The sequence below is a fragment of the Chaetodon auriga genome, chromosome 12 (assembly GCF_051107435.1).
Source record: "Chaetodon auriga isolate fChaAug3 chromosome 12, fChaAug3.hap1, whole genome shotgun sequence".
NCBI lineage: Eukaryota > Metazoa > Chordata > Actinopteri > Chaetodontiformes > Chaetodontidae > Chaetodon > Chaetodon auriga.
Genome location: NC_135085.1, coordinates 4,761,240 through 4,788,292, shown reverse-complemented (window position 1 = coordinate 4,788,292; position 27,053 = coordinate 4,761,240). Strand labels below are relative to the sequence as shown.

The window sequence follows — 27,053 nt, the reverse complement described above, 5'->3', positions numbered from 1 at the left end:
TGTTTGTGAAATGTGTGTTAACTGCTCTTGATCAATTAATTGAATCTGTAGCTTTAGCTTCCAGACTCGATACTGTAGGCCTTTCTTTTGACATAGTAGCATTTATTAACATGGTGTTTTGTTCATGCTGGCCTACTAGCTGTTATAGTGACACGTCTATAAATTATCCTATAACTTCCAGAAATTCTGACTGGAGTTTTGAAGCACATTCATGATTTACATTTTGTAAAAGAAGTATTAACACTGAGACACTGTTAGGCTTGATGCTAGACTAATGATTCTGAACCGACTGAATATCTTTTTTTTATTTCTCTCCCCTTCCCTTGTTTTCTGTTTCATAATGCCACGTGATACCATGTGATCTGGAACAACAGGTAAGACAAGTTTATTTTTTTCAGTTTGCATCTTGTGACCCCACAGTGGTATTTTTTGTGATTGTGCGATGAATAGTTATTCATTTACTTACACATTCCTGGGTAGTTTTAACAGATATGGAAGTGAAGGATTTGCATATAAACAATAAGTAAAACTGATTAAAATCAGGCATGAAAGCTTTTGCTTTAAGAGTGCAAATGAAGAAAGATTGGTACAAACTGCATCCTGACTGTAATGCTTATCTGTAACCTGCCTCAGTAAGGAAAATGTGTTTGCATTAGAAATATATTGTGGAACTGATGGTATACAAACATGGGGTGTTTGGGAGGCCAGGAGCATAGCATAGCTATGGAAAGTTGAGTGCTGTTGTCCATTAAATAGAAAAAAAAAAGAGAGAGAAACCTCACCAGATTTTCTTCAGATTTGGTATGACGATATCGCTGAACATTCGGGCGGGTTGTGCACCTCAAATTTGATGACATTTGAAAAAATCCACATGTATTGTCTAAAGATAATTGGAGAACTGTGTTACAGTGATATCTAGTGTTGGACCAGATTTGGCACAGTAGATGTGGAGCGCGTCCAGGGCTGGTGGGACGTTTTCCATTTGTCAAAGCAGGAAAAGCACACATGGAATAAATAACATTAATGATGGCTCCATTCAGTTTAGGTGAGCCACCTCAAGGGTCCTAATACTGTGCATGCTAACTCACTGACATCACTTACAGACCTTACTTGGGACGCTTGATGGAATGGAGCCAATCGTTAATGTTATTAGTTACACCTGTGCTGTGCTGGCTTTGATGAGTCAAAATGTCTGCTGCCAAAGGGTCCATTTGGTGTGACTTCACTTGTCTCTCAGAGTCTGTTGGTGAGGGTAAGGGTTTCATGTTAGCTGTAGCTGGAGTCGATATACTTTCAGGTTGTCCGTCCATCTGTCTGTCCCAGTCTGTTGAACGTGATATTTCAGGAACGCCTTGAAGGAATTTCTTCAGATTTGGCACAAACATCCTCCTGGATGCAGATTTGAACAAATCAGAATTTGGTGGTCAAAGGTCAAGCTCGCTATGACCATACATGAAACACATTTTTGAATGTGCAATGTATATACAAAATCACATGTGATTTTATCACAGTGGTTGCTATGGGTCAACGTTCCCAAGTGACAGTGAAGGTATCTCCATTTATCACCGTCACTTTCCACCGAGTGAAAGCTGCAAAGGAATGCAATTACGAATGAACTGAGCTATTGCCATTATTCCACTGAGCTGGTTTTACCGTGGCATGTCCTCCAGTGTCCATCAGATGGTTTTACGTGCAAGATAATTATGTCACATTTCACACCACATGAGCTGATGTTAGGCTCTCACTTTAGAGAAATGTGAGTCTTTGTATACTCAACAAATGATGATGATGTTCCAAGAGCAAATGCACCTTTAACTGCCACAAAGAGGATTCTATCTCATCTGTCCTCATCTGTAGAAATCACAGTGAATCTGAAGAAAAGCTGCGGCTCTTCCTTCATCTCTTAGCTTTGAGTCTGTGCCTTTGTGTTTCTTTAAATGCCGCCTCTGCTGCAGAGGGTAGGACCATCCAGCCTGTCTACTTAGCTTATTCAGTCAGCACTAAGTTGTTCCAGGGTGAATGTGTTGCTCTGTGGCTGGTCCTCCCTCAGTGCTGGACTTGACTGACATCTGGTGCTGGTAAAGCACAATCACACAAACTTCATGGGATTTGAAAAATGGAGGTTATTAAGGCGAGAGTGCAAACAGTACAGTGTGTTATTTGTCAAACACGGGAACTGGTCCACTACAAATTGAGCTTTTAATATTTCATAGCCTGTAAAGTGGTAATAACTAAGTTTGTGGTCCTTCCCAATACTAAGAACCTTTTCAATTTTCAGGTCATTGCTGTAGTGTGTCTGGACATGGAGGAGTGGGGGGTGCTTACTTGTATTTGTTTTTTGTTTGTTTGTTTGTTTGTTTGTACTCAGGTCTCACTTGCAAATGAGATCTTGATCTCAGTGTGACTTCCTGACCAAATACAGAGCAATTATTTTTATATATAAGTCGTTCTGGTGTGCCAGATGGCCAGTACATCACTGCCACCTTCAAAAACACTGTTTTCTTCACCTTGGAAAATCTATGTCCAAGCATTGCAGCCATAAATCTACATCTACAGTAGTGTCTGATCTTTTGGTTTAATAGCAGATTCCTGCACACTGATGATGGTTATTCATACTAAAATGTTTGACCTGTCTGACTTGGAAATGAGTAATAGGTAGTATAAGAAGTGATTGGATTATGAGTTGAGCCTGGTGGCCTGGTGGTAGGAACTGTCCTTGAGCCTGGTGGTACGTGCAGTCGTGCTCCTGTATCGTCTACCAGACGGTAACAAGGAGGACAGTCTGCGTGCTGGGAGGCTGTGGTCCTTGGATGATGCTGTGTGCTGTCGGCAGGCACTGCTGGTGGAAAATGTCTGATGCACTGTGCTGTTTTCACCACTCTCTGCAGTGATATGCAGCTGTTGTACCAGACTGTGATGCAGCCTGTCGGCAAGCTCTGGATGGTGCATTGGTGGAAGTTGTGAGGATGCTGGTGTTAATGCCAAACTTCCTCAGTCTCCTCAGGAAATAGAGCCACTGGTGAGCTTTCTGGACCAGAGTGTCAAGAAAGAGGAGAGGTCCTCAGTGATGTGCACACCAAGCAATTTGAAGCTGCTGATGCTGTCAACCTTAGTGTGATATAAACAGGCAGTAAATGAGACAGCAAGTAGTTATGTCCTCTGTGCAGTACAGTCTTATAAAGATATCCAGCAAGAAATGGTGGAATTATTAGAATCTGTCACGACTGGAGGTTCTGCTGTAGTATTTGATGTTCATAAACTGTAATTCCTTAGTCTTCTATGCAAAGTATACCCATACAGACACACACAATGGGTCGCTCAATCAAAACAATGAAAACAAAAAAACATAGTTTGATGACATCGTGGGATTCTCTGATGTCACTCAGGCTGAATTGTTCACTAAACGAGGTAATATATTAAACGTTTAGTCACTTTCCTCATTCTGTTACTTATAACTGATGTTTCCTGTGTTTCCCTGGAAGTTATAGCAGCTAGAGGTGGTAGAGGACATATGACACCACTGACAGGTGATCAAATGAAACACACCGTTACATGAATGAAGTTAAGGATTTCTCTTTCTTTGAACACTGTTGGAAACATTTGTACACATCTCAGCAAAACACATAGCACAGGTCTAGCTGTTTTGAGACATTTGAATGCTGAAATGTTGCTTATTATACCTTTAAGGTTTGGTACACATCTGCTCTGCCAGTCTATTATTCTATCTGCGTCAGTTCTTTCTTCTGTCTTTATCTGCTCTGTCTCTATTTATAAACCTGTGTTCAGCCTTCACATCTCGCTATCTTCTCTCAAATACAATATTAATGCCTGGGACTATTTCACCCTTACATAAGGCAAGGACACCCTGACCCTTTACCATGTAGAGGTGTGTGTGTGTGTGTGTGTGTGTGTGTGTGTGTGTGTGTGTGTGTGTGTGTGTGTGTGTGTGTGTGTCCTGTAAGATGGGCAAGATGGGCTGTCATCTTTCAGTCTGTGTTTATGCAGAAGCTTGTGTGTGTGTGTGTGTGTGTGTGTGTGTGTGTGTGTGTGTGTGTGTGTGTGTGTGTGTGTTGGTGTGTATGCTGGCTCTGTCATTATTCAGCATTTTTCAGCCACATGGGTTCATGTGTGTCACAGACAGAAACCATTCTTGTGAGCAAAGCAGAGCAGTAACCACCTTTTGCCAGTCAGTTAGTGAGTTTGCAATATAAACACACACACACACACACACACACATGCACACACACACACACAAGATGCACTGACCTGGTTTTGTCCTTGAGAGCAAGCCAGTGAGAGTAAATCCAAGTGAATACTATACATTGAGATAATCTCTGGAGACCCACGTGTGTTGTGGTTGGCAGTGTAACGTTGCAGATAGATAATCATATTGCAGTGTGTTGTGAGGCGGGGTTGTTGAGCCTCAGGTCTGCTCTTTGGCTCCATCAGGTGTCTGCTGGGAGGACTGCAGCTCTGTCCACAAACAGCAGGAGCTCATCAGCGGTAAATAGCTCCTGGTGGCAAAGACGTGGCACAGCAGCATTACTCAGGCAGGCCATGGATTAGGAATATCCCCAAATCTGAATCCAGTATTTGCCAAGGTACAAATATGCATATAATATAATGTATATTGTGATATAACATAGACATATGTGTATTTCATTTTCAGTTTGTCTCTGATTAGTTGATCAAGACAAACCTAAATGAAAAGAACTGATAAATTGATGGTTTAACCAAACAAAAATGGCCGCCATTTTCTACTTCAAGCTGCTTAAATGTTAGCATTTGCTGCTTTGTTTCTGTTTTACATTACTGTAAATTGAATATCTTTGGGTTTTGGACTGGTTATCAGACAAAACAAACAACATTAAGATGTCAGTTTGGGCTCTGGGAAATTGAGATAAGTAAAATGACATTCCAGTTTTTTTTAGTAGGGTTTACATCATTTGTTGGTTGGTTAATATCAATGTCAGCCTCAAAAATGCAGTATCTGTTGGGCTTTGTCAAGGTTGTGATTGTGTAGCAGACACTGGTTTCCATTTATTTCATTAGGTAATCCATCACAGTGAATACATCCAGTTTTGTCTTCGTGGTGTGTCGTGAGAGGTCTGGGAATGTGAGATATGAGTGACAACTGCTGAGCAGCATTGGATTCTGGAGCTATAATGTCTGAAAATCAAACCCAGAGGACACAATCAGCAAACAGCGATGTCATGAAAAAGATCACAAGAAATGATCTGTAGTGCTCTTTGCACTCAAAACAACGCTTTTGAGGTGGAACCATGAACATTTTTTTGTTGATGTCATCTTGAACTGAGTTTTAACTGCTACAGGTTGAATAAATTCTTTTTGTTTTGGGTGATTTGTTCCTTCAAGGTGCCATTATGACATCTGGGACATGGCAGATTTCTGACAAGCCTGATTAATACGTCTGTAGGATTATCCATCAGTGTCAAGCCAGGGTGGATTTATGAAAACATATTTTCTTTTAAGGCAGAATTTTCCTCATGAGTGAGCCCAGCACTCGTCTCATTTAGGACACCTTAATGACCTGGTTAAAGACGGACATCTGTATCAGTCCTCTTTGTTATCTTCTACTTTGTTTAGCCCATATTTGCACTATTCCCTTCAGGTCTGTCTGTCCTCTCTGCTGCATATTTGTGTAGTGATTTTTGGTCTTTCGCTCCTTCCCATCTGCTGTTGCCAGAATGCCTGAAATTTCTCCTTCCTGCTTTCCTGCCAAATCTGACTCATTGACATCTAACATAAATTGCTGTCAGAGAAGCTGCCAGTCTTCTCTTTTTGTTTGAAGTCATTATGTAGGTCTTCTAATTGATGTTTTCTTGATTTTACCAACATGAGGTCAACACTCTTTCTCTGATCCTTTTTCAACTCCAATTTATCTAATTAAAACAGGTTTTGGGCCTTTAACCCTATTTCAGACCACAGAGAGACAGACAGCCAGACCAGATTAAAGTGACTAAAGTAAGAATTGGGCTAGTGGAGAGTTTTTGGAAATGTCCACTTCTTCTTGTCCTCCTTTGCTTGCTCCTTTAACCTCAATCTCCATCATTACTTCATTTAACATCCCTTTGCCCCCACTTCTGTACTTCTACTCTGTTTTGCCCTCTCCTCCCTTCCTCCATAAATGTTACCTTCATCTGTTGTCCTTCATCATCTCTCATCTTTATCTATTCCTGGATTCCTCCCTGCCTCTGTCTTCCTCTGTCCCTCTGTCTTCCCCCCTCCATCTCCCTCCTTCTCTCTCTCTCTGCTTTTGCCCTTTCTTTTCCCCCTCCATCCCTCCAGTTTCCCTCTCCCTCCATCTCTCTGCCCTTTCTGTCTCCTCTATCCACGTCACGTCTTCCCCTCTCCTGCCCAGACTCCCTGTGTTGCTGCAGTACCGTAATAATCACTGCATTGGCGATTGACGGGGGGAGCAAGGGGGCTGTGGGGTGTTGGTGGTGGTGGTGGTGGTGTTGGGGGGGGGGGGCGTTGTCAGGGAGACATGGGAGGCGGTTGCTGTGGAAACAAAGAGACTCTGCGAGTGAGGAGTGAGGGATGGAGGGATAGAGAAGGGGTGGACTGGGTGTGACAGTCAGTGAGGTCGAAGAGTAAAAATAGAAACGCTCTGACAAGAGCCTCCTCCCTCCTTCTCCTCCCCTCCCCCCCATCCCCCACCCTTCTCTCTGTCTCTGCCCAGCGTCATGGGCAACCAGCTGTAGCGTCCTCCCTCTCTGTTTCCTCCATCTCCAGCTGATGTTCAACAGTGTGTGACCTTCAAAAGGAGGACTTACAGTGACCTCTGTGATTTTTACCTGCACAGAAAGCCACAGATTTAATTTAAGCCCTCAGCTGCTTCTCCTAAATATACGACTTGTTATTTAGTTCTGCAGTTTTTGAACTTATTTTGTCGTCCTTGTCTCCCACAGAGTATCTCTGTGGTCTAGCTTGTTAGTGTTAGTTCAGCAAAAGTTGCAGAGATTTTTACTGTTTCACTTGGGGAGTCACATTTAACAACCTCAAATTTATATTCATTAAACTTTTCTGACATGATTTGCTGTAGACTTATTAAACTTACAGCAGTTCTATCATAGGCTAAATACAGCGACATTCCATTTGCATACTAATGAAAGGAACTAATGAAAGCTGGACCAATGGAATCAAATATATGATGTGTATAATTCCAATTTTGGAAGCATTTTCTTGTCTAAGGTCAGTTTTGCAACTATTGTGCATACTACAACAAAATATCTTTAATATAAACAGACAAACAAACCTTCTGAAGTTTCTCTCCAGTGTTCCAACAATCACCAGCTCTGGTTTGGTCAAAATACTTCATCAAGTTAGATGTGAAAATATTCCTGCTCTACAAGCTGTGTTCCCCACTGCCTCTCTTGGCTGTTGCTGGCCTCTTTGTGTTACTCTGCTAATCACCAATAGCCAATACATTTGTCCCAACCCTTGGTGCAAAGCCAAAATAGAGGAATAGATTTTACAAAATGATCTGTTTCACTGCAATTTGTGCACTTGGTCCTTTGTATAGCAATGATTTTGTTGGAGAAACTTTATTTTTCTCATTGTCAGCAAATCCCAATGTTGGTTCCCCCTGAAGCTCCTGAATCCTCGCTGTGGGACTGAGTTAAGATAAACCACAGTGTGTGTGTGTTCATGGTAATGAAGGAACATGTCACCCAGTCCAACAACGTGGTTTACTGATGTGTTTTTCGTAGTTTTTACACAATGATAGAGCTCAATGGCACAGAGGAAGAAGATATATCTGGCTTTGAATACTTGTTAGTTGAATACGTTCATTGTTGATTTGAGTCTTTTCATCAAAGTTATTGACAGTAGAAAAGAGAATATGGACAACAGACCAAGAGAAGGGAGAAGAAGAAATAAAGGCACTTTCACAAAGACGAGGTCAGTTTGCACACTATTTTTAGCCATTCAGTAATTGTATGATGAATGTTAGTTTGTTCTGCCATAGCATCTGATCACGATTAGAATCCATTCTGCACAACATGGATACTAAGTGGTATCCATGATGATTTTGGACTATGGTAGCCTGCCTCCAGACCTTTGAATTACTAATCAGCTTCTATCAGAGCTACGTAGGTGGGGCTAAAAATGGTGACATCATTTACATGTGCTAGAGACAGAAAAACAGGGACAGAGATATGACTGCAAGCATGAGTAAGATTGACACAGCTGTGAAGGTTATTGTATGTCGGGGAGTTTCAAACTGTGAGGCGTGCCTCTCAAGGGTGCCACGGGAGAGTTGTGGGGTGCCAGAGGGAGAGACTGCATGAGGAAGAGACAGGTGCATGCCAGTGGGAAGGATAAGGTAGTCAATTTGGCTGCTCATCAACTCAGTCATCAGCTGCAATGGTGGCAGTGTAACACAGCTCATGGTACCTTAAATTAAGGTGCCTTAATTTTTTGTAAGTTATTATTATTATTATTATTATTATTATTATTATTATTATTATTATTATTATTATTATTGTATTCCTTAGCACCCAATTTCCCCAATTTGCATCACAAATTGTATTCCTTTTCAAAGCTCAGTCAAAGATGATACATATATTTTTAGTTTCAGTGTGACACATCCTGAGGATACGAGGATCTCCAATGTCCATCATTAATAATTGTGCATAAATCCACTTCAAAACCAGAGGAAAAAGGCATTCCTTGCAAAACCAGAATTTGCCTGACAATCATCAGGTTTTTTAGTCTTCTTCAGCATCAAAGTAATCCAGTGGTAGTTGTCTGTTTATCATCATTACCCAACAAATAAAAATGCTGTTAATGCTGTCATCAACTTAGAGGAGTCTCGGGGGCCCATAGTACAGATGTTGAAAACCCATGTTGCACTTTGACTTGCAGAAAGAGGAACTCTTAGATCAGCATATATCTTAGACCAGAATGAAAAACATAAGAGTTACTGTTAGTGGTCTCACATTTTAGTGATAGCACATCGATGTTGACAGAAAATGCCAGATACAATACATTAGTCGTTGCTAATTGGTGAGGGTAGAATAACCCTCCCTCTGCCAAACAGAAACTGCCAACATGACCACACTGTGAGGCTACATTATGAAATGAGACAAAATGGCAATGACTTTGATGACCACTACAGTGATTTCAGTGTATAGCCTCAAGAAGATTAAGCTGTTATTCAACAAGCAAAATGCCAAACCTAAATCAAAGAAATCTATGGTTGGGATTTTCTGGGACATCATGAGGAAGAAGGGGAACATTTCCACAGCAGTGTGAACTGGACAGAGAAATGACAACTAAATTAGCTAAAGGTCACTTCCACAGGCTTTCAGACATGACAGTTCAACAAAGACCTAATGAACATACATACATCTGATTTGATCCATTCTCACATAAAGGTGATAACAGTTGGTGAAAAGAATTGAACGCAGAGGGGTTAGTCCTTTGTGTCTTCCAAGTTTCAGCCCTGCTCTTGTCTTGTCTCTGAAATGTCACAACCTCAGCTGTCGAAGCAACAACTTTCTCTACTTTAACCAGAGAACCCACTTGAATGTTAACATATGCCACCTCTGAGCCTGTCCCAAAGTTTATGCTGGGATCTGATAGGAGCGGGTTTGGTTAATAGTAGATAGATAAGGACACTTATTGATACAAATAACTGCATTAATATCAATTAAGTATTCATATGAATTAAGGATAATAATGGGGCACCACCCTGAGATCAGGGACCAGTAACCAACCCTGGACAACAATCAGTAATCCTTCAATCAAATAAATATCTGTTGTCCAACTACACAAACAAGCATAAGGGCAGTAAGCAAGTGTGTTGCATGAACATATTTACACATCTCTCAAAACAAGACGGTGGCAAGCAGAGCTGAGTTATACTACCTCTATCTGCACCTTCAAGTTGTCTGTGTGAGATTGTCTGTAAAGGTGCGTGGATGTGCGCATGTGTGGGTTAGTGAAAGAGAGAGAGAAAGGCATTCAAAGCAAAGCAAAAAGAGTCTCCATTGCCAACACACAATAACTGTCTCTTTATCACTTAGGAACCCGGCATGCACACTCAACCTGTGGAACTGGTTATTTAACTGGTAAAATGCAGCTTACTGACTTTATGTGTGAATTGTGCTATATAAATAAATTATTATTATTATTATTATCTCAAACAGCAACAACAGAAATCGGTGGTCTGTTCAATTCACAACAATACAGTAAAGCTTATACAATGAAGCTCACAGTGACACATTCTCATTAACCTTTCTCTGCCCAGACAAAAACTTGAGATTGTTTTCAGGGCAATTAAAGCTGCAGTATGTAAGATTGAGAAGAGAGCAGACTTAGCCTGAAAATTTGAACCAAAACCACCAGTAACATTATGCTTAGCATTGGAAACAAGCTAACTCTGCAGTCGCTAACATATGGTACGTGCTGCGGAGTGTTACTGTAACAATCACCATCTTAGCTTTATGGTGATTTGTTGTCTTAGCCATATATGCTGTTGTTGTCAGCGGCGGTATGGACAGTTTCTCCTTTGTGGGTGGCTGTTGCTCCGCCATAGCTTTCACTGGCCTCCTGACGCCGCTCACAGAGCTGTTTGACTAAGCGGCAGCTGGCAGCATGAGCGGAGGGAGGGGGCGGTTCGCAGCGTGTGTCAGTAGTGATTGGCAGATGTCAGACACTCCATCAGACGCTCATCTGTCTCTGATTGGTTGTTTCGTGTCGGGTGCGGTGGATTCTTGCAAATCGACGTAGGAGCAGTAAGTGGGACCAATGGAGCCGTTTTTTTTTCACAGATGGCATGTTTCATGTACTGCTGTCTGGGCGTAGGGACAGTTTTAGCAAATATGACAGAAAATTACTTTTATACAAGTTACCTGCTGCAGCTTTAACGGGCATCCATTGCGTTCGATGGTGCTTCTTTGAGCTCAGACGATGACAGCGGGTTCTTGTAGGCAGTGGAGGAGGAGTTGACTTGAATTAAACTAATGGTAAATCCAAAACTTCCCTCAGCAGGCAATGTGAAATCACTGGCTACACAAACAGCTGATCATTTTGACAATCCAAACGTGTTTGGTGAACACAAAAAGGAGGTTACTTGACCAGCGAGACTGTTGCTAAGTAAAAGTACAAACATTTGATTGGGGACAATACACCTCCTGCAGCAACTTGACATCGCAGTGGAAATATGACATGTAGCAGAGGCCATCGATTCTTATGTCCTTGATGATTTCATGGCTTTGTCGTCAGGATTCCTTCATGGGTCTCATCCAATGGGAAACCAGGATTTTGAGTCAAACAAAATCTTATACTCAGGTGTGATTTCCCAGGATTTTGGCTCTGTTTCTTTGTTCCTTGCAATGAGTTCCTTATCAGGCTTTTGGATTTAAATGCAGGCCTGTTTTTGTTCATCCATGTGGTGAGGTCCCAACATTTAACAGAAGCATCAGCTGGATTTCTTGCATAACACCTACCCTTTCCAAGTCCATTGAAACTGAACAAGGCTCTAATGTCTTCCTCTTCCTCTCTCTTTCTCCCTCTCCCTCTGTGGTTACAGTAGACAAATTGTTTATGGAGGATTATGTAATAATACTCATTCATTTTCAGTCATGCTTGACAAGCTGCTCTTGTAATTTTGGCACAGGCCTCTGGTGTGTTCGGGGTGAAGTGGGGTTGTTGGGAGACAGTCAGCTGTCATGTGCAGTGAAAAACTCTTTGGGCATTTGTTTAAAATGCTGTTTCAGAAGCAGGGTCAGGACCCTAAGCTGGCTCACTGACAGATCAAATATCTGGAGATATTTACCACTGACTGCACATGTACTAGCTGCCTGTGCTTTCTACCTCTGTTCTGTCTCCCCTTGTCTTGTGAAAGCACTGAACACTTTCTGTTTTTTGTGTCATCACTTTTAACATTGTTAAGGCACAAAGATCCCAAGAAATGCAGCTCAAAGGCATAACACACATAAGCACCATTTACCCACCTCTCAAATTCTGGAATATTGTTTTGTTAACCCCCTTCAATCTTAACACAGGTAGAGTAACTGAGGTAAGGTAGTCCTCAACATCTGCCCTCGTTCTGGGATTTGTGTACTGCATATTGTGAGAGTTATATCCCCTTTTCAGCATGACCTTGGTCTTTGGGAAAAGTTGCTCAATGCTTCAAGTAACCAGAAGAATTATCAGTTCCAGCAGAGATTCTGTCAAGAGAGAATACTGAATTCCAGATGGTTGCACTCCTTGAAGTCAATTAATGCTTTCTGCATAGCATAATGAGTTGATGATATGAGAGCTGCACAGCTTCAGTTAAACAGCATCAGTTAAATTCCAAGAACATAGTTGTAAATTTCACCTTGCATTGCTTATTAAGCCTATAATCGCTAGATGTAATGTAATACTGATAGTAAGCTCCTACACACAATTTCTCAGTTAGTCCGTGAAGTCAGTGCTAGGCAAAATGTGGAGAAAAGAGATGCAGTGTGGAGGATGAGACCCTTTGCCGTCAGAACAGTTTTAATCCTCCTTGCAAAGCTGTAGTCCAAATCCTGAGCGGAGTGTAGTGGGATATTGCACCATTCCTGAAGTGAAAAGGCTCCAGTTCTTTTTAGGATGGAGGAGATAACAATCTATGTCACCCTCAGCTCACCACAGCTTCCTGTAGTCGTGGCCTATATTTTAAATGAGGTGGCCTTGGATTCCATCTAAATTTAATTAATGGTGTGTTATAGGGGTATCATTATCATAGGAAAGTGATAGACAACTGGCAGCCTGCGGGCTACATCTTGCCCACCAAAACTTCCCATCAGGCCCACAGAATATTAATGAATTCAGAAAATGCGCACATCTAACATTACTCACCAGTGGAAGAGGTCCAGTCTGTCCCGAGAGTGATCATCAATTAGCTTGTTTGCTAATTCATAGTTTACCCATTCTACAAAATAGGATTATTCTCCAACTCCATCCTGTCTGCTCCATAGACCCACCATCAAACTGCTCGGCTCTCAGGCTGGTCATTCCCTGGAGCCGACAGCAGCTCCAGTTCTCTGAGAATCACTGAGCTTGTCTATCAAACGCAAGATGCGTCAGCCAGCTGTTATATTAAGTCTCAAAAGGAGTTTTTTTATTTGCTTCGTGGGATCCTGAAGAGGAGTTTTTAGTTGAGATAAGGTCACATTCATCGATAGTTGACCTGTGGATTGGCATTTTCCAGTTGAGTATGTAGTTAGCATCATGGATTTTTTCATGTTTTTATGTGTCTGGTAACAGTGACATAGACTTCAAAACCTGAGTTTTACAGCTGTTCTTCAATGAAGTAAAAACAGCAGCAGGCCTTTTTCACACCAGTGGCCCACTTCCATTTAAATGTCCCAAGAGCCATGCCTGTGAGCCAACACCCAAACTTGCACACACTACTGGCAGCCACAATTAATGCTATTAGCTACACCTGTGTATTTCCTGTCAAAATGACTGCGATGGAAATTTTTTTTTCCTGCTTGTAAGCTTCAACTTGTGCCCAATGTTCTTTGCAGTTTTTCTCTGTTTCATATATTCGCTCCATATTTAAAGTGGCTCTAATCAATATTTTTTGCATAAAAGTGTATCAAATGACTGTAGAGACCAAAAACAGAGCTAAAAGGGAGTGACTATTGGACTCCTATTCGTCAGGTAGCCAAAAACACGACTGCAGATGAATGATGATTTTGCTCACCATATCAACTTAAAAGGTCATCTCTTTGCATTCTTGGCCCCCTGAGGAGTTTACTGTAAAACTTGATATTCCTAAGGTCCTGAGAAAAATGTCTCAAAGAAAAAAGACTACATGTTTGACTTGGTTCCTCAGACGCTCCTTTACTTTGGCTCTTTGCCATCGTGTGCTAAGCATATAATGTTAAGTGACATTGTACTAGCTGACTTTGTGCTACACATGTACAGTTAGCTAAGAGGCTCACAGTCCGCATCTTTTTTTTTTTTTGTCATCAACATCAACATCAACATTAGTATTTATTGAGATTTTTTTGTTGATCTATTCATTAAACACAATATCTATTGCATGTCTGTCCATCCATCTGTTTTCCTTATCCAAAGTGAGGGTCTAAGGAATGAGGGTGCTATATGCTGACCAGACTGTAAACCTTCTTGAAGCAAACTGTGTGTAACTTTGTGATTCTGGGCTAAATCAATGTGATTCGCTTGAGTTGACAGACAGTCCACGGCTGCTTCCATTGTTATATCAGAAGAGATTTCTTCAGTCCACAGAACCAAATCAATTCATGAATAAATATAATTGTTTTATCCAAGCTATAGCTGGAAGCCATTCAAGTTGATTATCAACACCCAAGTTTGAAACTGTTCAATGTTAATATTAGAGATTGTGCTGAATGAGTCTGTTTGTATTTTTGGAACTTGTATTTGCTTCCTTTATAAAAATATATATCAAAGTGCTAATTCTAAGAGCTTTCTTACAGTTAGCACATACCACTACTGCTACAAATCAAGCTTATAATTGTCTTGTTGTGAATTTTTCAAGTCCCTTTTCCATATGATATACCACATCAGGGATAAATACACACGAAAAGATGCACTTGGTTTAAAATACAGGGTTTTTGGATTTGGATTTGATCAACTCTAGTTAATATAATATATAATATAATACACAATGTAATTTCTTATAAAATATAGCATTATAGCATTGCTAAAATTTGAATTTGAGAGTGTTGAAGCCATTAGTTCTCTATCTTTGTCAATTATTTGTCATTAATGCTTTGCATTGTAAGCCTCTGCTAGTCAGTATTAAGTTAAGTCAATATTAATGGTTCTATTCTGGACATCACCTCATTAAGAACTTGCCTCCTTCTTTTATCTTGTATGTGCAGATATCTGTAACCTATTCCTGAGAATCCAAAGTGCCAACCTGAAAAATGTTGCACTTCAAAGTCAGTCAAGCCACCAGCACAGCCCAGAATTAAAACTTTAAAAAAAAAAAAGGCCTGCCCTGCGTTTAGTCGCTATCAAATATACTTAATTCAAACAAATAAATCAATGTAATCAACTGTGCACACACAGTATCATCTCATGACGTCAAATTATAGCCTGAAAATATACACGTTTTTCTTTCTTTACTTCTGTGGCCATTCATGGGCTATTAGAAGGACACAAGTGCAATCAGAGCTTCGTCAGGATGATTACAGTCGTCAGTGATGTCTCACTAATCTCTCCTTGTGTCTCTCACTCTGTATCAACATGCGAACAGTGGCTGTCATATGGCAACTGAGTAACTGTGAGAGCCATTGATCTGTTTGCTGATGTGTATGTAGGCATATTTGCCACTATACATGTGTTTGTGCGACCTTGTGTCTTCATGTGTGTATGCTTGTGCACACTTGTCGCTAGGGGCTAGATGCTGAAATTTTGCTCCAGCGAATGAGGGAATATTCCGGGTGGTCATGTGACTTTGTGATGTCAGAGAGAGAGAGAGAGAGAGAGAGAGAGAGAGAGAGAGAGAGAGAGAGAGAGAGAGAGCAAGGTGCAATTTAGCCCCACAGCTGATCCGTGCAGTGCTCAGAGAGAAGCCGAGACGACCAGACACACATACACTCACTCTCTCTCACACAGACTCCTTTTGCCTCGCCTGTAAACACACGCATGCATTTTGCATCCACACACGCGCTTCACACATCAGCTCAGTTACACACACACATAACTTCAAGGCATTACCTTAAAAATACAAAAGATGCGTTGCTTCCTGCACTTTCCAAGCTCAACATACTTTGGATACTGAGGACATTTCTGTCTCCTGGACAAGAGTAAACCGGCACTTACTGAAGACAGAAAAGAGCAGGAGACAGGAGGAAGAACTGAAGACAAAGAAGAACAAATACGACAAAAAAGACAAAGAAGGAGTAAATAATAGAGAAAAGAAGAGACAGATAAGAATCCAAGCTAAAAAAGAAAAAAAAAAAAAAAAGGAGCAACACAAGAGGACGAGACAAGAGACCGGGAGAATGTCCTTCTTGTCTGGCTCACCCTGGCAGCAGCCTGGCATTATCAGTGGTAACACCGGGTACGGACAACCTTCCAGTGGGCATCAACAACAGCAACAACATCAACAGCCACACAAACCACCCAATATCCTCTCTGGTGCCAGTATCCCTGCGACCCTGGCCTCCTCTCCACTATCGCCCTCCAGCTCAGCCTCTGACCGACACAGTGACTGGCACTGCCAAGGCCAGATGGCACCAGGGGGGCAGGTTGCCGCTGCCGCACAGGGGGGTTCCAAAATAACTTTGATGGAAGACAAGGTGAAATTAGGGCGAGGCAGGACCGAGGGGACGTTGTCTGGGACGGTGGCCGAAGCACCAGGAACTCCGATCTTCAAGATGCCAGTGCTGAAGATAGAGGATGAGGAGACAGGAGGGGGGAGGCAGAGGGAGGATGGACAAAGGGTGGGAGGGGCAGGAGGGACATTAGGGACATTAGGGAGTGCAGGACAAAGCCCTTGCAGCCCCCTTTCTTCCCACTCTTCCCCATCCTCTTCATTACCCTCCCCATCTAGCTCACCCCGGAGATCCTTTCCAAACTCTGTGCCGACATCAAACCCTAACTTTGAACAAAATAATCTGCAAGAAAACTTTACATGCAGCAAAGATGGATTTTACATCCAGGGAAATCAAGTGTCATTGAGCCCTTGCTTAACTGCAAGTACCAGATCAAATCCAGGAAATAGAGAGGATGAGAAGAAATCTGTTACATCCTCTGCAACTGGAGGCCTACTCGGAAGTCTGAAGGAAAATTCTTTTTCAGTTCTAACCGGAAATCCACCCCTCAAGCCATCTTTAGGAAAGGAAAGTGTTACTCAGCCTACTGGTACTGTTGCTCTTGCTGCTGATTTAACAGGCAGTAAAGCTGGTGCCACTGCAGGGCTTGGAGCAGGCCTATCTGGCGGTGTTGGGGTGAGTGATCTAGGGGCGAGTGAGGTGGAAAGAGAAAACTTAAGCCATACTGAAAAGGGGAGGGTGGGGTCAAGTACTCCACCTTGCAGAGTTGTAACAGGTGGGGTTGCTTTTCATGGCCTGTCACAGGATTTAAGTCATGTTGAGGATGGAAGAGTGGGATCATGTGCTACCTTAAACAGAGAGACAAAAACTAGCCAAAGCAGCCAACCACCACAGCGGACTGCAGTGAGACGCGCAATGTCTGACTGTTCACATCTGTCCGTTCCCATGGTAATGGCGGGAACGTACCCCACTGGTATGGGAGGCTCACAACTGATGATGCCCAATGTGCCAAATTTTGCCCTGATGGGAACAGTATGCCCGCCCAGGCCGCCCTACCCACATGTGGCTGTCCGACGCTCGCTCACGGTCACAGACGGCACAGAGGCTGCAGCAGCAGTGGCGACAGTGATGTCATCCCCGTTAATGACGTCACCTGTAATGCCATCATCCCCACCTCCTAAGAGACATCATGGGAGTTGCGAGACCAATTTTTTACTTGCCGTCCCACCCCCTGTAGGAATGCCCACTAACAACACCCAAGATAATAATCTGAACATAACGGGTAAGAGTTTCTTCTTGTATGCCTGTGTGTCTGTTGGGCTGGATATGAGAAAACATAGATCATCATATCATATACAGGGTAAAGTTTCCCTAACTGGGTTCCAGACCTCTGAATCACCATCCAACCCTCTGATTTATACAGTGGTTCATATAGGTCTGGTTTTGCGCCCATAAGTGGCAGTTTCCAATGCTGGAAGAAACCGTTGACCAATCAGGGCTTAGTATGCAGGATTGACAATGGGAGCGTCATCTTGCTACATGACTAGGCAGCTACCTAGCAGCATTCATGAAAAACTGTGCCAAGTGTGGATAAGATTGACGCAGCTATGCAAGTTATTGTAAGTCACCTTACAGAAATAGGAACCCCTGAATTGCCACTTTTCTATAATCGACATGAAAAAAACATTAGGTATACTGCTCATAGGTTGGTTAGAGCTAAACATAAGATTTCCAATCGTGAATCACTGCAGTAATCCTGTTCAGGTTCTCTATCTACTGTGATACAGAACGTCGATCATGGCAAGCAGAAGGTTTGCAGTGGCAATGGCTTTGCTAGATGTGTGCTGTATGTATGATGTGAGATGTCTGCAAAGGGCAGAATTTAGACTTTTACTTCAGCTTGCTTGATGTCATCTCCACTATCAACAATCTCCAACAACATCCGAATCTTGTGGGAGCAGTCTAAGCTTTCCAATCACAGTTCTTGTTTTTTCTGTAAGTGGTACCCAGCCAACATAGCCCCAGTGTATATTTTTGTGGAGGTGTGCATTTGCCACAGCATTACCACACTGTGTGTGTAGGCTCTGTTGAAACCCCTTGTCTTGTATCTGTAAATCTAGCTTTAAATTCACTTGCTTACAAGCTGATCTAACCAAAGAATTTAAAGCACCTGCACTGTCACCTGTCATCTGAGCTGTGATAATACAGAAATGTCACATCTCCAACGGATTGCGCCGTGAGGACTGTTCCAGCTTTTATGCTACTCTGCCTTCATCTTCATGAGGGGTTGTAGCATGTGAATGTCATCATTATACAGCTAAGATGGCATTACAGCTCAATTGCATTTGGCTAAATATAGGTGGTTGGCTGTGCCTTCTTTTCAAAAATTAACTATGTCTGAAAAGAGGTGTATTTTAGAATATCAACAGGAGGCTGCCACACTGCTGGTTGCCACTTTGCTAGGAAGCACATGCATCATGCTGTGCCTAATGTTAGGCACTGAGTATGCATCCTAAAGCCACTTCCACTGCTGCCCACCATAATTTTTCATTTTTCACCTGCTTATCGGTTCAGTTTATTTGTGTTTTTCTTTGAGTTGCATTTGTTCTCCCTGTTCTCAGTTACACTAACATTGAATGTCACTCACAGGGAGATCATAAGAAGCAGAGCCTTGCAAACATGTCATATTTTTCTAGCGACAGTGGAGTAAAAATCAACTGACTGACATGTCACGTTAAATTAAGATAGTGGTTAATCAAGTTAATGAGCTGAGTTGAAAGGAGTGTATGTTTTGCACATGTCAATACATTGAGCATTAGTTAGAGTAATGAGGTGCATCTTTAATGTACCCTTTAGGTCACAGCCATCATTTGTAGCCCTTTAAATTTGATTAAACTGAATTTGGTTGGGGATGCACATCAACACAGGTGATAGCAGCTCATACTGGGTGGAAATGGGTGCGAGTTTGGAACACAGTTTTTTTGCATTGTGTGTGCTCAGTATACAAACTGAATGTGCAATTTCTGTTAGTATTTAAATCACTAACAAAACAAGTGGAAGTCAGAGACTTAACACATCAGTAAACGTGGGTGAGGCTCGTCCTAATGAGCTTCCTTTATCAGCTGCTGCCATATTAACTAACAACCTAGCTGTTGTGGCTTCGACTGATCATTGGAGTGACTGAGCTTTGCTTTCTCAGGGATAAGAGATAAGAGAGTTTCAAAACAGTTCAAACTGCAGTATCACACTTTTGATATCACGAGTGCTGTGTGCTTGGTTAATTCTGAGCAAGGATGTGGAATGAGTTTAGGAAAACAGGTCGTCTTTTCCATTATCTCAAAGGTTAATGCTCTTTTAATCGTCATCTCCTCCTCTAATAGGGGTTTTGATCAGGTGAATCAATATGGGAAAATGGGCTTTGCCAGGCTTCACATCATCACTGTTTTTCATTTCACTTGATTAATGTCACACAGATATGATCACATCTTTGTATTTTATTCCACTCTTAGAAATGACCATTTGATAAATTCTAGGACGAATTCAGAGGACATTCTGACAAGCTGAGGTTGATGGTGATGTAACAGAGAAAGAAAGAAAGAAAGAAAGAAAAAGTGTGTGAAAGGAGCTGGCAGAGGATTATGGGAGGACCAGCCCAGGATTTAGAATTTAAAGTGAATACTGATTTGGATTATTGACAGCTTTTATGCGGCTCCATATAACAAAGCTAATGATAGAGGAGCCATCCATAAATTTATTTCTGACTTTTTTTCTCCCTCATTGGGATTCTTCTATCCATTTTCACTGAGTATAAAGTGTATGTTTCTCTGCCTATGTTATCCATCCATCCAGCCATGTGTTCTGTTTTTCAGACTGCAGTCGACAGAGAAAAGCTGGGACATTGATTAGACATTGACTCTGACTGTACTCATTCAAATATAGAGCAGCTATTTCTAGCTTTGTGTGTGTGTGTGTCTGCACGCACACTGGGATGTGTGTGTATGTGAAAAGCCTCAACTGATGTGAATCTTACAGATTTTAAAGGCACACGCCCCCACAGACACACTGTCAGTAGACAGCGAGTGTGCAACTTGAGGTGTTTTTTCATTAAGCACGGAAATAGATCACAGCTGCACAACAAGACACACACATGCACAAAGAAGTACACAACTGCAAGGGGAGGAGGAGGCAAGTGTGAGTGTTGAAGCTTGAACTAGGGGGAAACTCAGTGATGATAAACAACCAATTTATTAAACAAATGGGCTCAGCTACCTGCAGTCCTCAATTAAAACACTTCTTTATGTTGGAACCAGTGTTAGACCCCTGTCCTGACCCCCAGCGGTGAGGGTACAGCAAATCCAGAGGGGCAAATAACCAAACATAGAAAAACAGTACTAAACAGATAACATTAACTTTTAGCTTGTGGTACGTCGGCAGCTCCTTGCAGAAGAGGGAAGGCAGACAGGTGAACCAGGTGCATGTGGGCAGGCAGGGGGTCTGCACAGGTGCGTGGGGGGGCTCACTGGCTCACAGTGTCAGGCTTTACAGAGCTTTTTCCAGTAAAGAACCCCCGTATAACAAATATTTATAAAAGAGCCATAAATAGTGAATTAAATAGTGAATTTCTAATGAGTGTGTGTGTGTGTGTGTGTGTGTGTGTGTGTGTGTGTGTGTGTGTGTGTGTGTTTATCAGTCTGTCTATTGATTGTCTGTTAGTGTGGTGGCTGGATAGCTGCTGTATCATGCTAGCAAGTAGGGACTATAGTGGTCAGTACTCAAACTGGGTTTATGTGTGCATGTGAGACAGCAAGAGAGAAATTGCCTGTGTGTGTGTGTGTGTGTGTGTGTGTGTGTGTGTGTGTGTGTGTGGAGAGAAGGCCGCCTGCAGTAAAATATCCTTGCACCAGCTCCATGTCTGTGTGTGTTAGTCATGCCCTGATTTATGTGGCAGTCCACTCTCTCTCTGTTTCTCTCTGCCACACACACACACAGAGACACACACACAGCTGGCCGCCAGCAGCTGTGTATTGTAGCGTGGTATTAGATGGATCCTCTATGTTCTCAGCCAGCGGTTTCATGTTGGATGAGTCATATTGCTGGTGTTGCAGGGTGGAGTGATAAAGTGATGAAAGCTGCTGTAGCATGAGCAATAAAGCCACCAGTTTGTGTTAAAGCTTCAATGATAGTCAAATAATATTAAAGTCCCTGTAGGTGTGGATGTTTTATGAGTATAGCATCTTAAAAATGATTCAAAAAGCATTTGTGAAGTCTTGATGTGATGTGATGACCTCAGATGATCGGACAGGTTATGAAAACAACAGTTTATCCAGATTATCTGAACCACTTTGTTTGGGGGTGAAACCACTTTGAACACACCTGAAATGTCGCTAATGACACCTCAAAGTTGAAAGATGAGGTTGGCCTGTAAACTGTGATGGACGATTAGATTTTGCTGTTCATCATCGTCTAAGCTGGCCGTTTTACATTCTGTCTGATCATCTTGTGTTTCCTGCCTCGTGCCTCATATTTTTCACGGTGAAATTGGAGAATGCAACGTCATTTTAATCTTATACTAACAATCTCAAAAGCTCAATTACCAGCTTTATCGGAGCTGATGAAGATGACGAGGTGTTGTTGAAAGCTCCAGAAAAACCTCATGTGGAACTTGATTTGAGATTGTTTTGTCTGACTGTATCTCTGTCTGAGTATATGTCTGGTTCTGCTGCATCGATTTAGGTCCTTTTTTCAAAAGCTGTCAGTCATGAGTCTGACAGTGTCATAGGAGTGCGATGCTAAATCAGTAGGGGACTCTTTCAATGCCTGGATTTTCATTGTCTGAGGCTGTCAGGAAGAACAAAGCAGAACTCGCCACACCACCCAAAGCAGACTTAAATAGCAAAATTACAATGTGATAAATCAGCATGACTAAACTATACAGGACAGAATTTTTCTTTAGCATCATAGACTACAGGCCTCATTCTAGTTCATACACCGCTGTTGAAATTAAATGGATTATATTGATTCACATTTTCTCTGTCAGACACCAACATCAGACAGCACCAAAACACTGCTAGGAATCTTGGAATCAAGGACATTAAAATTCATGAAAGTAGGTGTCAGTGAGAGGCTTTGTGAAGCTGCTGCAGCATGTGATGAGTTTATATTAACATCAGCTTAACATTGCAAGGCAGGAACTGACTTCAGTGGAGCCTGGTAACGCACGACAAAACAATAGTGTTCGACAGAGAGTGAGAGCAGGGATGCAGGAGGATAACCAAATTGCCACACATGAGCTGTACATGTGAGGCTCATAATCATAGCCTGTGTCTGGATCCAGGCTGAGCGAGTCTGCAGCCACACTGTCTTGTTTGAAGGCAGCTATAGTTCTGGAGGAACCTCCTCCATGTTGTCTGCTTGATTGCTAGAGAAAACAAATTTGCATCGTTTCAGAGGATGATAAAGCACGGCAAACGTCAACACAGAGAGAAATGAGGGGCCTGTCCAGTGTCACTGTTATGTAAGAGATGTCTTGATTTCAACAAAGAGTCCCTGCCCCCCCCACCCCCACCCCCCCTGGCAACCTCCTGCACCCCGTATGTCTCTGTCTGGCTCCCTCTGCTCTGCTCACAGTATCCTGTCATACTTCCCTCTTACTTTCACTTTATTCTCTCTTTTTCTTTCTCACCCTGTGGCTCATCCTATGAATCAGCTGTTGGCAGCATTGGTGCTGCAACCCAGTTTGACCTAGTGTTTCCTCTGAGGGGGATGGATGTCCCTGAATGTTGCTTTCATTATGCTGGCACGCAAATGAAGAACACTGAAATGACACATACCTTTCAAATTAAAATGTTAAATATCAAAAGTTTTGTAATCATATCCCTGGTTCTCACCTGAAAAATCTGACTAAATGTAACTGTAACGGGAACTTACGATACGCATCATGGGACAGAAAACGGAAAGGGACACTTCACAAATGTTACACATTAAGCTCATTTCACTCATCAGTACTCTTTACTCAGGCTCTAAAACTAGTTGTATAATGTCTTGTGTGGCTTTGCATGAGCTTTGTGTCATTAAGGTTAGCTTGGATTAAGCTTGGACTGAACCTTTATACAACAGCCTGTATACAAGAGCCTGACACACCCCATAGTTTGTTACACAGAACCGTCGGGGAAGTCATCCATGGGAACTGTTTGGAAAAGGGCAGGCACTTTAATAAAAATACGTGTCAGGTGATTGGATGAACCAGCTGTCTATCCTCGTCCATCACAGTCTGACTTTAATCAGTCAGATCAAGAGTGAAAACATCTTTTCCATTTGGAAAAGCCCTCAGTCTCCATCTTTGCTCTTCTTTCAGTGAAGAAATAGTCTGCAGTTCTGATGCTAAAGCAGCATCTACGCCAGGTCTCCAAGGCCCAGTGTTTCTCTTATCAGACACTGTGGGGCCTGGACATTCAAGTCAAGTGCATTTATTTAAGCCAAGTGAGCCTATTATTGGTTAATATTTTCACTTTCTCACAAAATTACTATTTTTATTAGCCTGTGTCAGTGTGAGCGGACACCTGACAATCAAGGAAAGTCCATGGTAGTTCATTGAGGAGTGGATTAAACTAGTTTTTGTCTTTTCCTTTTTTTGACTGAGATGTTTTGGTTGTTATTATGCGTCACAGAGGGCCGCCAAGTCTCACGCATTCACTGTGAGACTCAAGCAGTTGATAGGCTACTTTAGACACGCTCTCATAGCACCCGTCCATTTTCTCACACAATGAAAAACAAATTTGTAACTGATAACAGCACCAAGAGAGGATACTGATGGCACACAGACAGAGAAGAGTCAACAGCTAAATGCCAGCAGTTTCTCACTCTGCTCTGCGCAGCGCAGACTGGCAGGAGTGAGGATGAGTAACTTTTCAATTTAGTTTGGAGCAAATGAGTATCAGTGTATCAGTGAAATGGTAAATGGACTGCATTTATATAACGCTTTTCTAGACTTACTGAGCACTCAAAGTGCTTTACAGCACAAGTCAGCATTCACCCATTCACACAAATTCAGTCACTCGTGGCATACACAATGCCACCTGCTCATCAGGAGCGATAGCCATTCTTGCATACTCACACACACCGATGGAAACGCAGTGAAGTCAGTGAAGGAGTTGGCGTCCTGTGGCTTTATCCACCGCAGGGGTCAGGGTCATAATAATCAGGTGTAGTCAAGAATCGTGGTCAGTGATGAATGAGTATAGTTGATCGGCACACTTGCCAACCACCACCAAACCTAACCGGGGTATCTGGACATCTTCCCAGTTACATTCCTGATTTTATGCAGACATACTAACTTAATAATAACCTATTGCTGGAAATCGCAAGAAAGTTTCAGTGTAACAGAGAGCATCCTCGTCCCGCAACTATAGTAACTCCCTGTCCCTCCTGTCTGCCTGCACAGTGCAGAAGAGACGCTGACTGTTGTGTGTCCATGCTGTCATCTGCCATCCTGTCAGTGTCCTGCCGTGCTTTTATCAGTTGTACATTTGTTGTACATGTGGCGTGAGAGCATGTACAAAGTGTGTGTAAATATTCTGTGGGCCAGCAGTTGAAAATCCCTTATCTACAGTAGCCTCTCTCAGAGCCCTTGTTGTTTTCAAATGAACAGTTGTGTGTCGTCACACCTAAACTAGGCTCCCTGTAGCTGCAAGTAGTTCCTCATCAGACTCCGACTGGTTCAAACGACTGTGACTCGACCACAACTTAAAGCCTGAAAGAAGGCATGTCATTGATCAAACTCCAGTCTTCGTCAAAAAGGTCACTCAAAGGCGAGTCATCTTAGCTGGGTCCCAGGCCTCTGGATTAACCCCCATGTCTCATTATTTTTAAGATAAGCCACAGCAACAGAAAAATCCCTGCCTATTGTTTTGGTTGACCTAAGTTACTTACTTGTTACCCCTGATAAAATCCAAGCCAAATGTATTTGTATGGCACCTTTCAACAACAAGGTAATTCCAAGTGCTTTACGTCAGCACAGGAGAGGGACTGGAGGATTTTCTAAAAGCGGTGACAAATCAGCATTATCACCGAGGCCAGGATATACTCTGGCAAATTACAAAACAGTCTGTTCACCTCCTCTGTCAGGGCTGGCTATGACCTCATTGACATCGACTTCAAAGACACAGCGTCACCACTGTGGACACTTGCATAATGCAGAGCAATGGAATCACTGGGCTTGGCCTGTTTACCAACCAGACCCAGAATCATCTGTTGGTGCGACCTACATAAAATAACCTACATGGATTTTCATATCTATAAATAACTAAAGTGCAGTTGCAATTAGTGGATTATTTGATGTGATGGATTTAGTCGGTGAAAACATTCTGACACATTAGAGCTCCACAGTGTCCACAGAAGTCATAGTGATGCGACCTGGCTGCACTTCTGAAGTTTTCCCATTTAACAGCATTTGAGAACAGATGTCATTTGTTCAAATGGCAAAATTGTTTGTTTACCTGACAAGAACCTCTAATGGCCGTGCAAATAATGATGTTGTCTCTCAGAAGAAAAGGTGGAAGTAGTATTGCGATGTTATAAATAAAATAAAAAAACTAATGTGGAAGGCTCAGAGTAGATGGATGGGTCAACAAAGCTGTTGGCCATCGTGTCATCCAAAGCTGCTTTCTGCAAACCATGACCACATGTTTCCTGTTCCTTCGCCACATAATGTTTGTGCCTGAAACTTAATCGAAAATATTACTCCAAACATACCCCTAGAGTAATGTTAGTCACACTCAGTCAAACTCCTGGATTTTATAGAGAACACATGTGATCTGACCTCTTTCATCATGGATTATTTGCTTTAATAAAAACTGCAGTTATAAAAACTGCAGAAGGATAAGCTTTGCTTATACAACATGATCTGATGATCAGATTTGATAAGCAAAACATTTTATGGTTCACTACACAACAGCCTCCAGTCCCTGACTATTTTTCATTTTTGATTTAATTTTATTTATTTATTATTTTAGCACATTTTTGGTCAAATAAGCTTTGATGCTGACGATGGCATTCTTTCTCTCACAGTGAAATCTGACAACAAGGACAAGCAGGAGAAGACAGACATCATGTCCAGCAAGACAGACAAGATCGACATCTTTGACAAGAAAGAAAAAGAAGAGCAGCAGAAGAAGGACAACGGTCCAGACAAGAACCAGAAGTCTGAGAAGATCGTTAAAGATGAGGAGAAGATGGAGAAGATGAATGCGCAGAAAAACAACAAGGCCAGCGAGAAGGCAGAGAAGGTGGACAAGCCGGAGAAGACCAACAAAGACGAGAAGAAGGAGGACGAGAAGAAGATGGCTGAGAAGAAGGAGGAGAAGGGAGGGAAAGGCACAGCCAAGTCTCCAACAGGCAACGGCAGCAAGACTCTGCCAAGCCCTGACAGCAAGAGCAAGGTGGGTCTCTCTCTCTCTGTTTCACACACACACACACACACACACACACACACTACTGTCCACACACATTTCCTGCAAACAGATTCACACACCCAAAGTGGCAGAGTGTCCAGTGGTTATAGAAACAGCCCTGTCAGCCAAAGGTCACAGCTTTGAACTCTGCCACAGCCGGTGTGTCCAATAACAACCTGCTAAAGTGTCCTTGAGCAAGACACGCAAAGCCCTGCATGTTCACACGCGCACACACACACACACACACACCCACACACACACACACACACACACACAAACATAAACACACACACACAAATGCTCATGCTGATTTCATAAATTGCACAAACAT

The 27,053-nt window shown here is 42.3% G+C and overlaps 1 protein-coding gene across 8 annotated transcripts in view; it reads left to right on the top strand.

Moving 5' to 3' along the window:
- LOC143329053 (uncharacterized) overlaps positions 1-27,053 on the top strand; it is a 98,278-nt gene that overhangs the window by 49,789 nt on the left and 21,436 nt on the right. For 7 of the 8 annotated variants that reach the window (XM_076744712.1, XM_076744710.1, XM_076744707.1 and 4 more), the window contains one exon: positions 26,340-26,710. In XM_076744712.1, the coding sequence (XP_076600827.1) occupies positions 26,340-26,710 (371 nt within the window). Of the gene's footprint in view, positions 1-15,553; positions 17,557-26,339; positions 26,711-27,053 lie in introns of those variants that run through there. The other variant, XM_076744714.1, reaches the window with a different exon arrangement.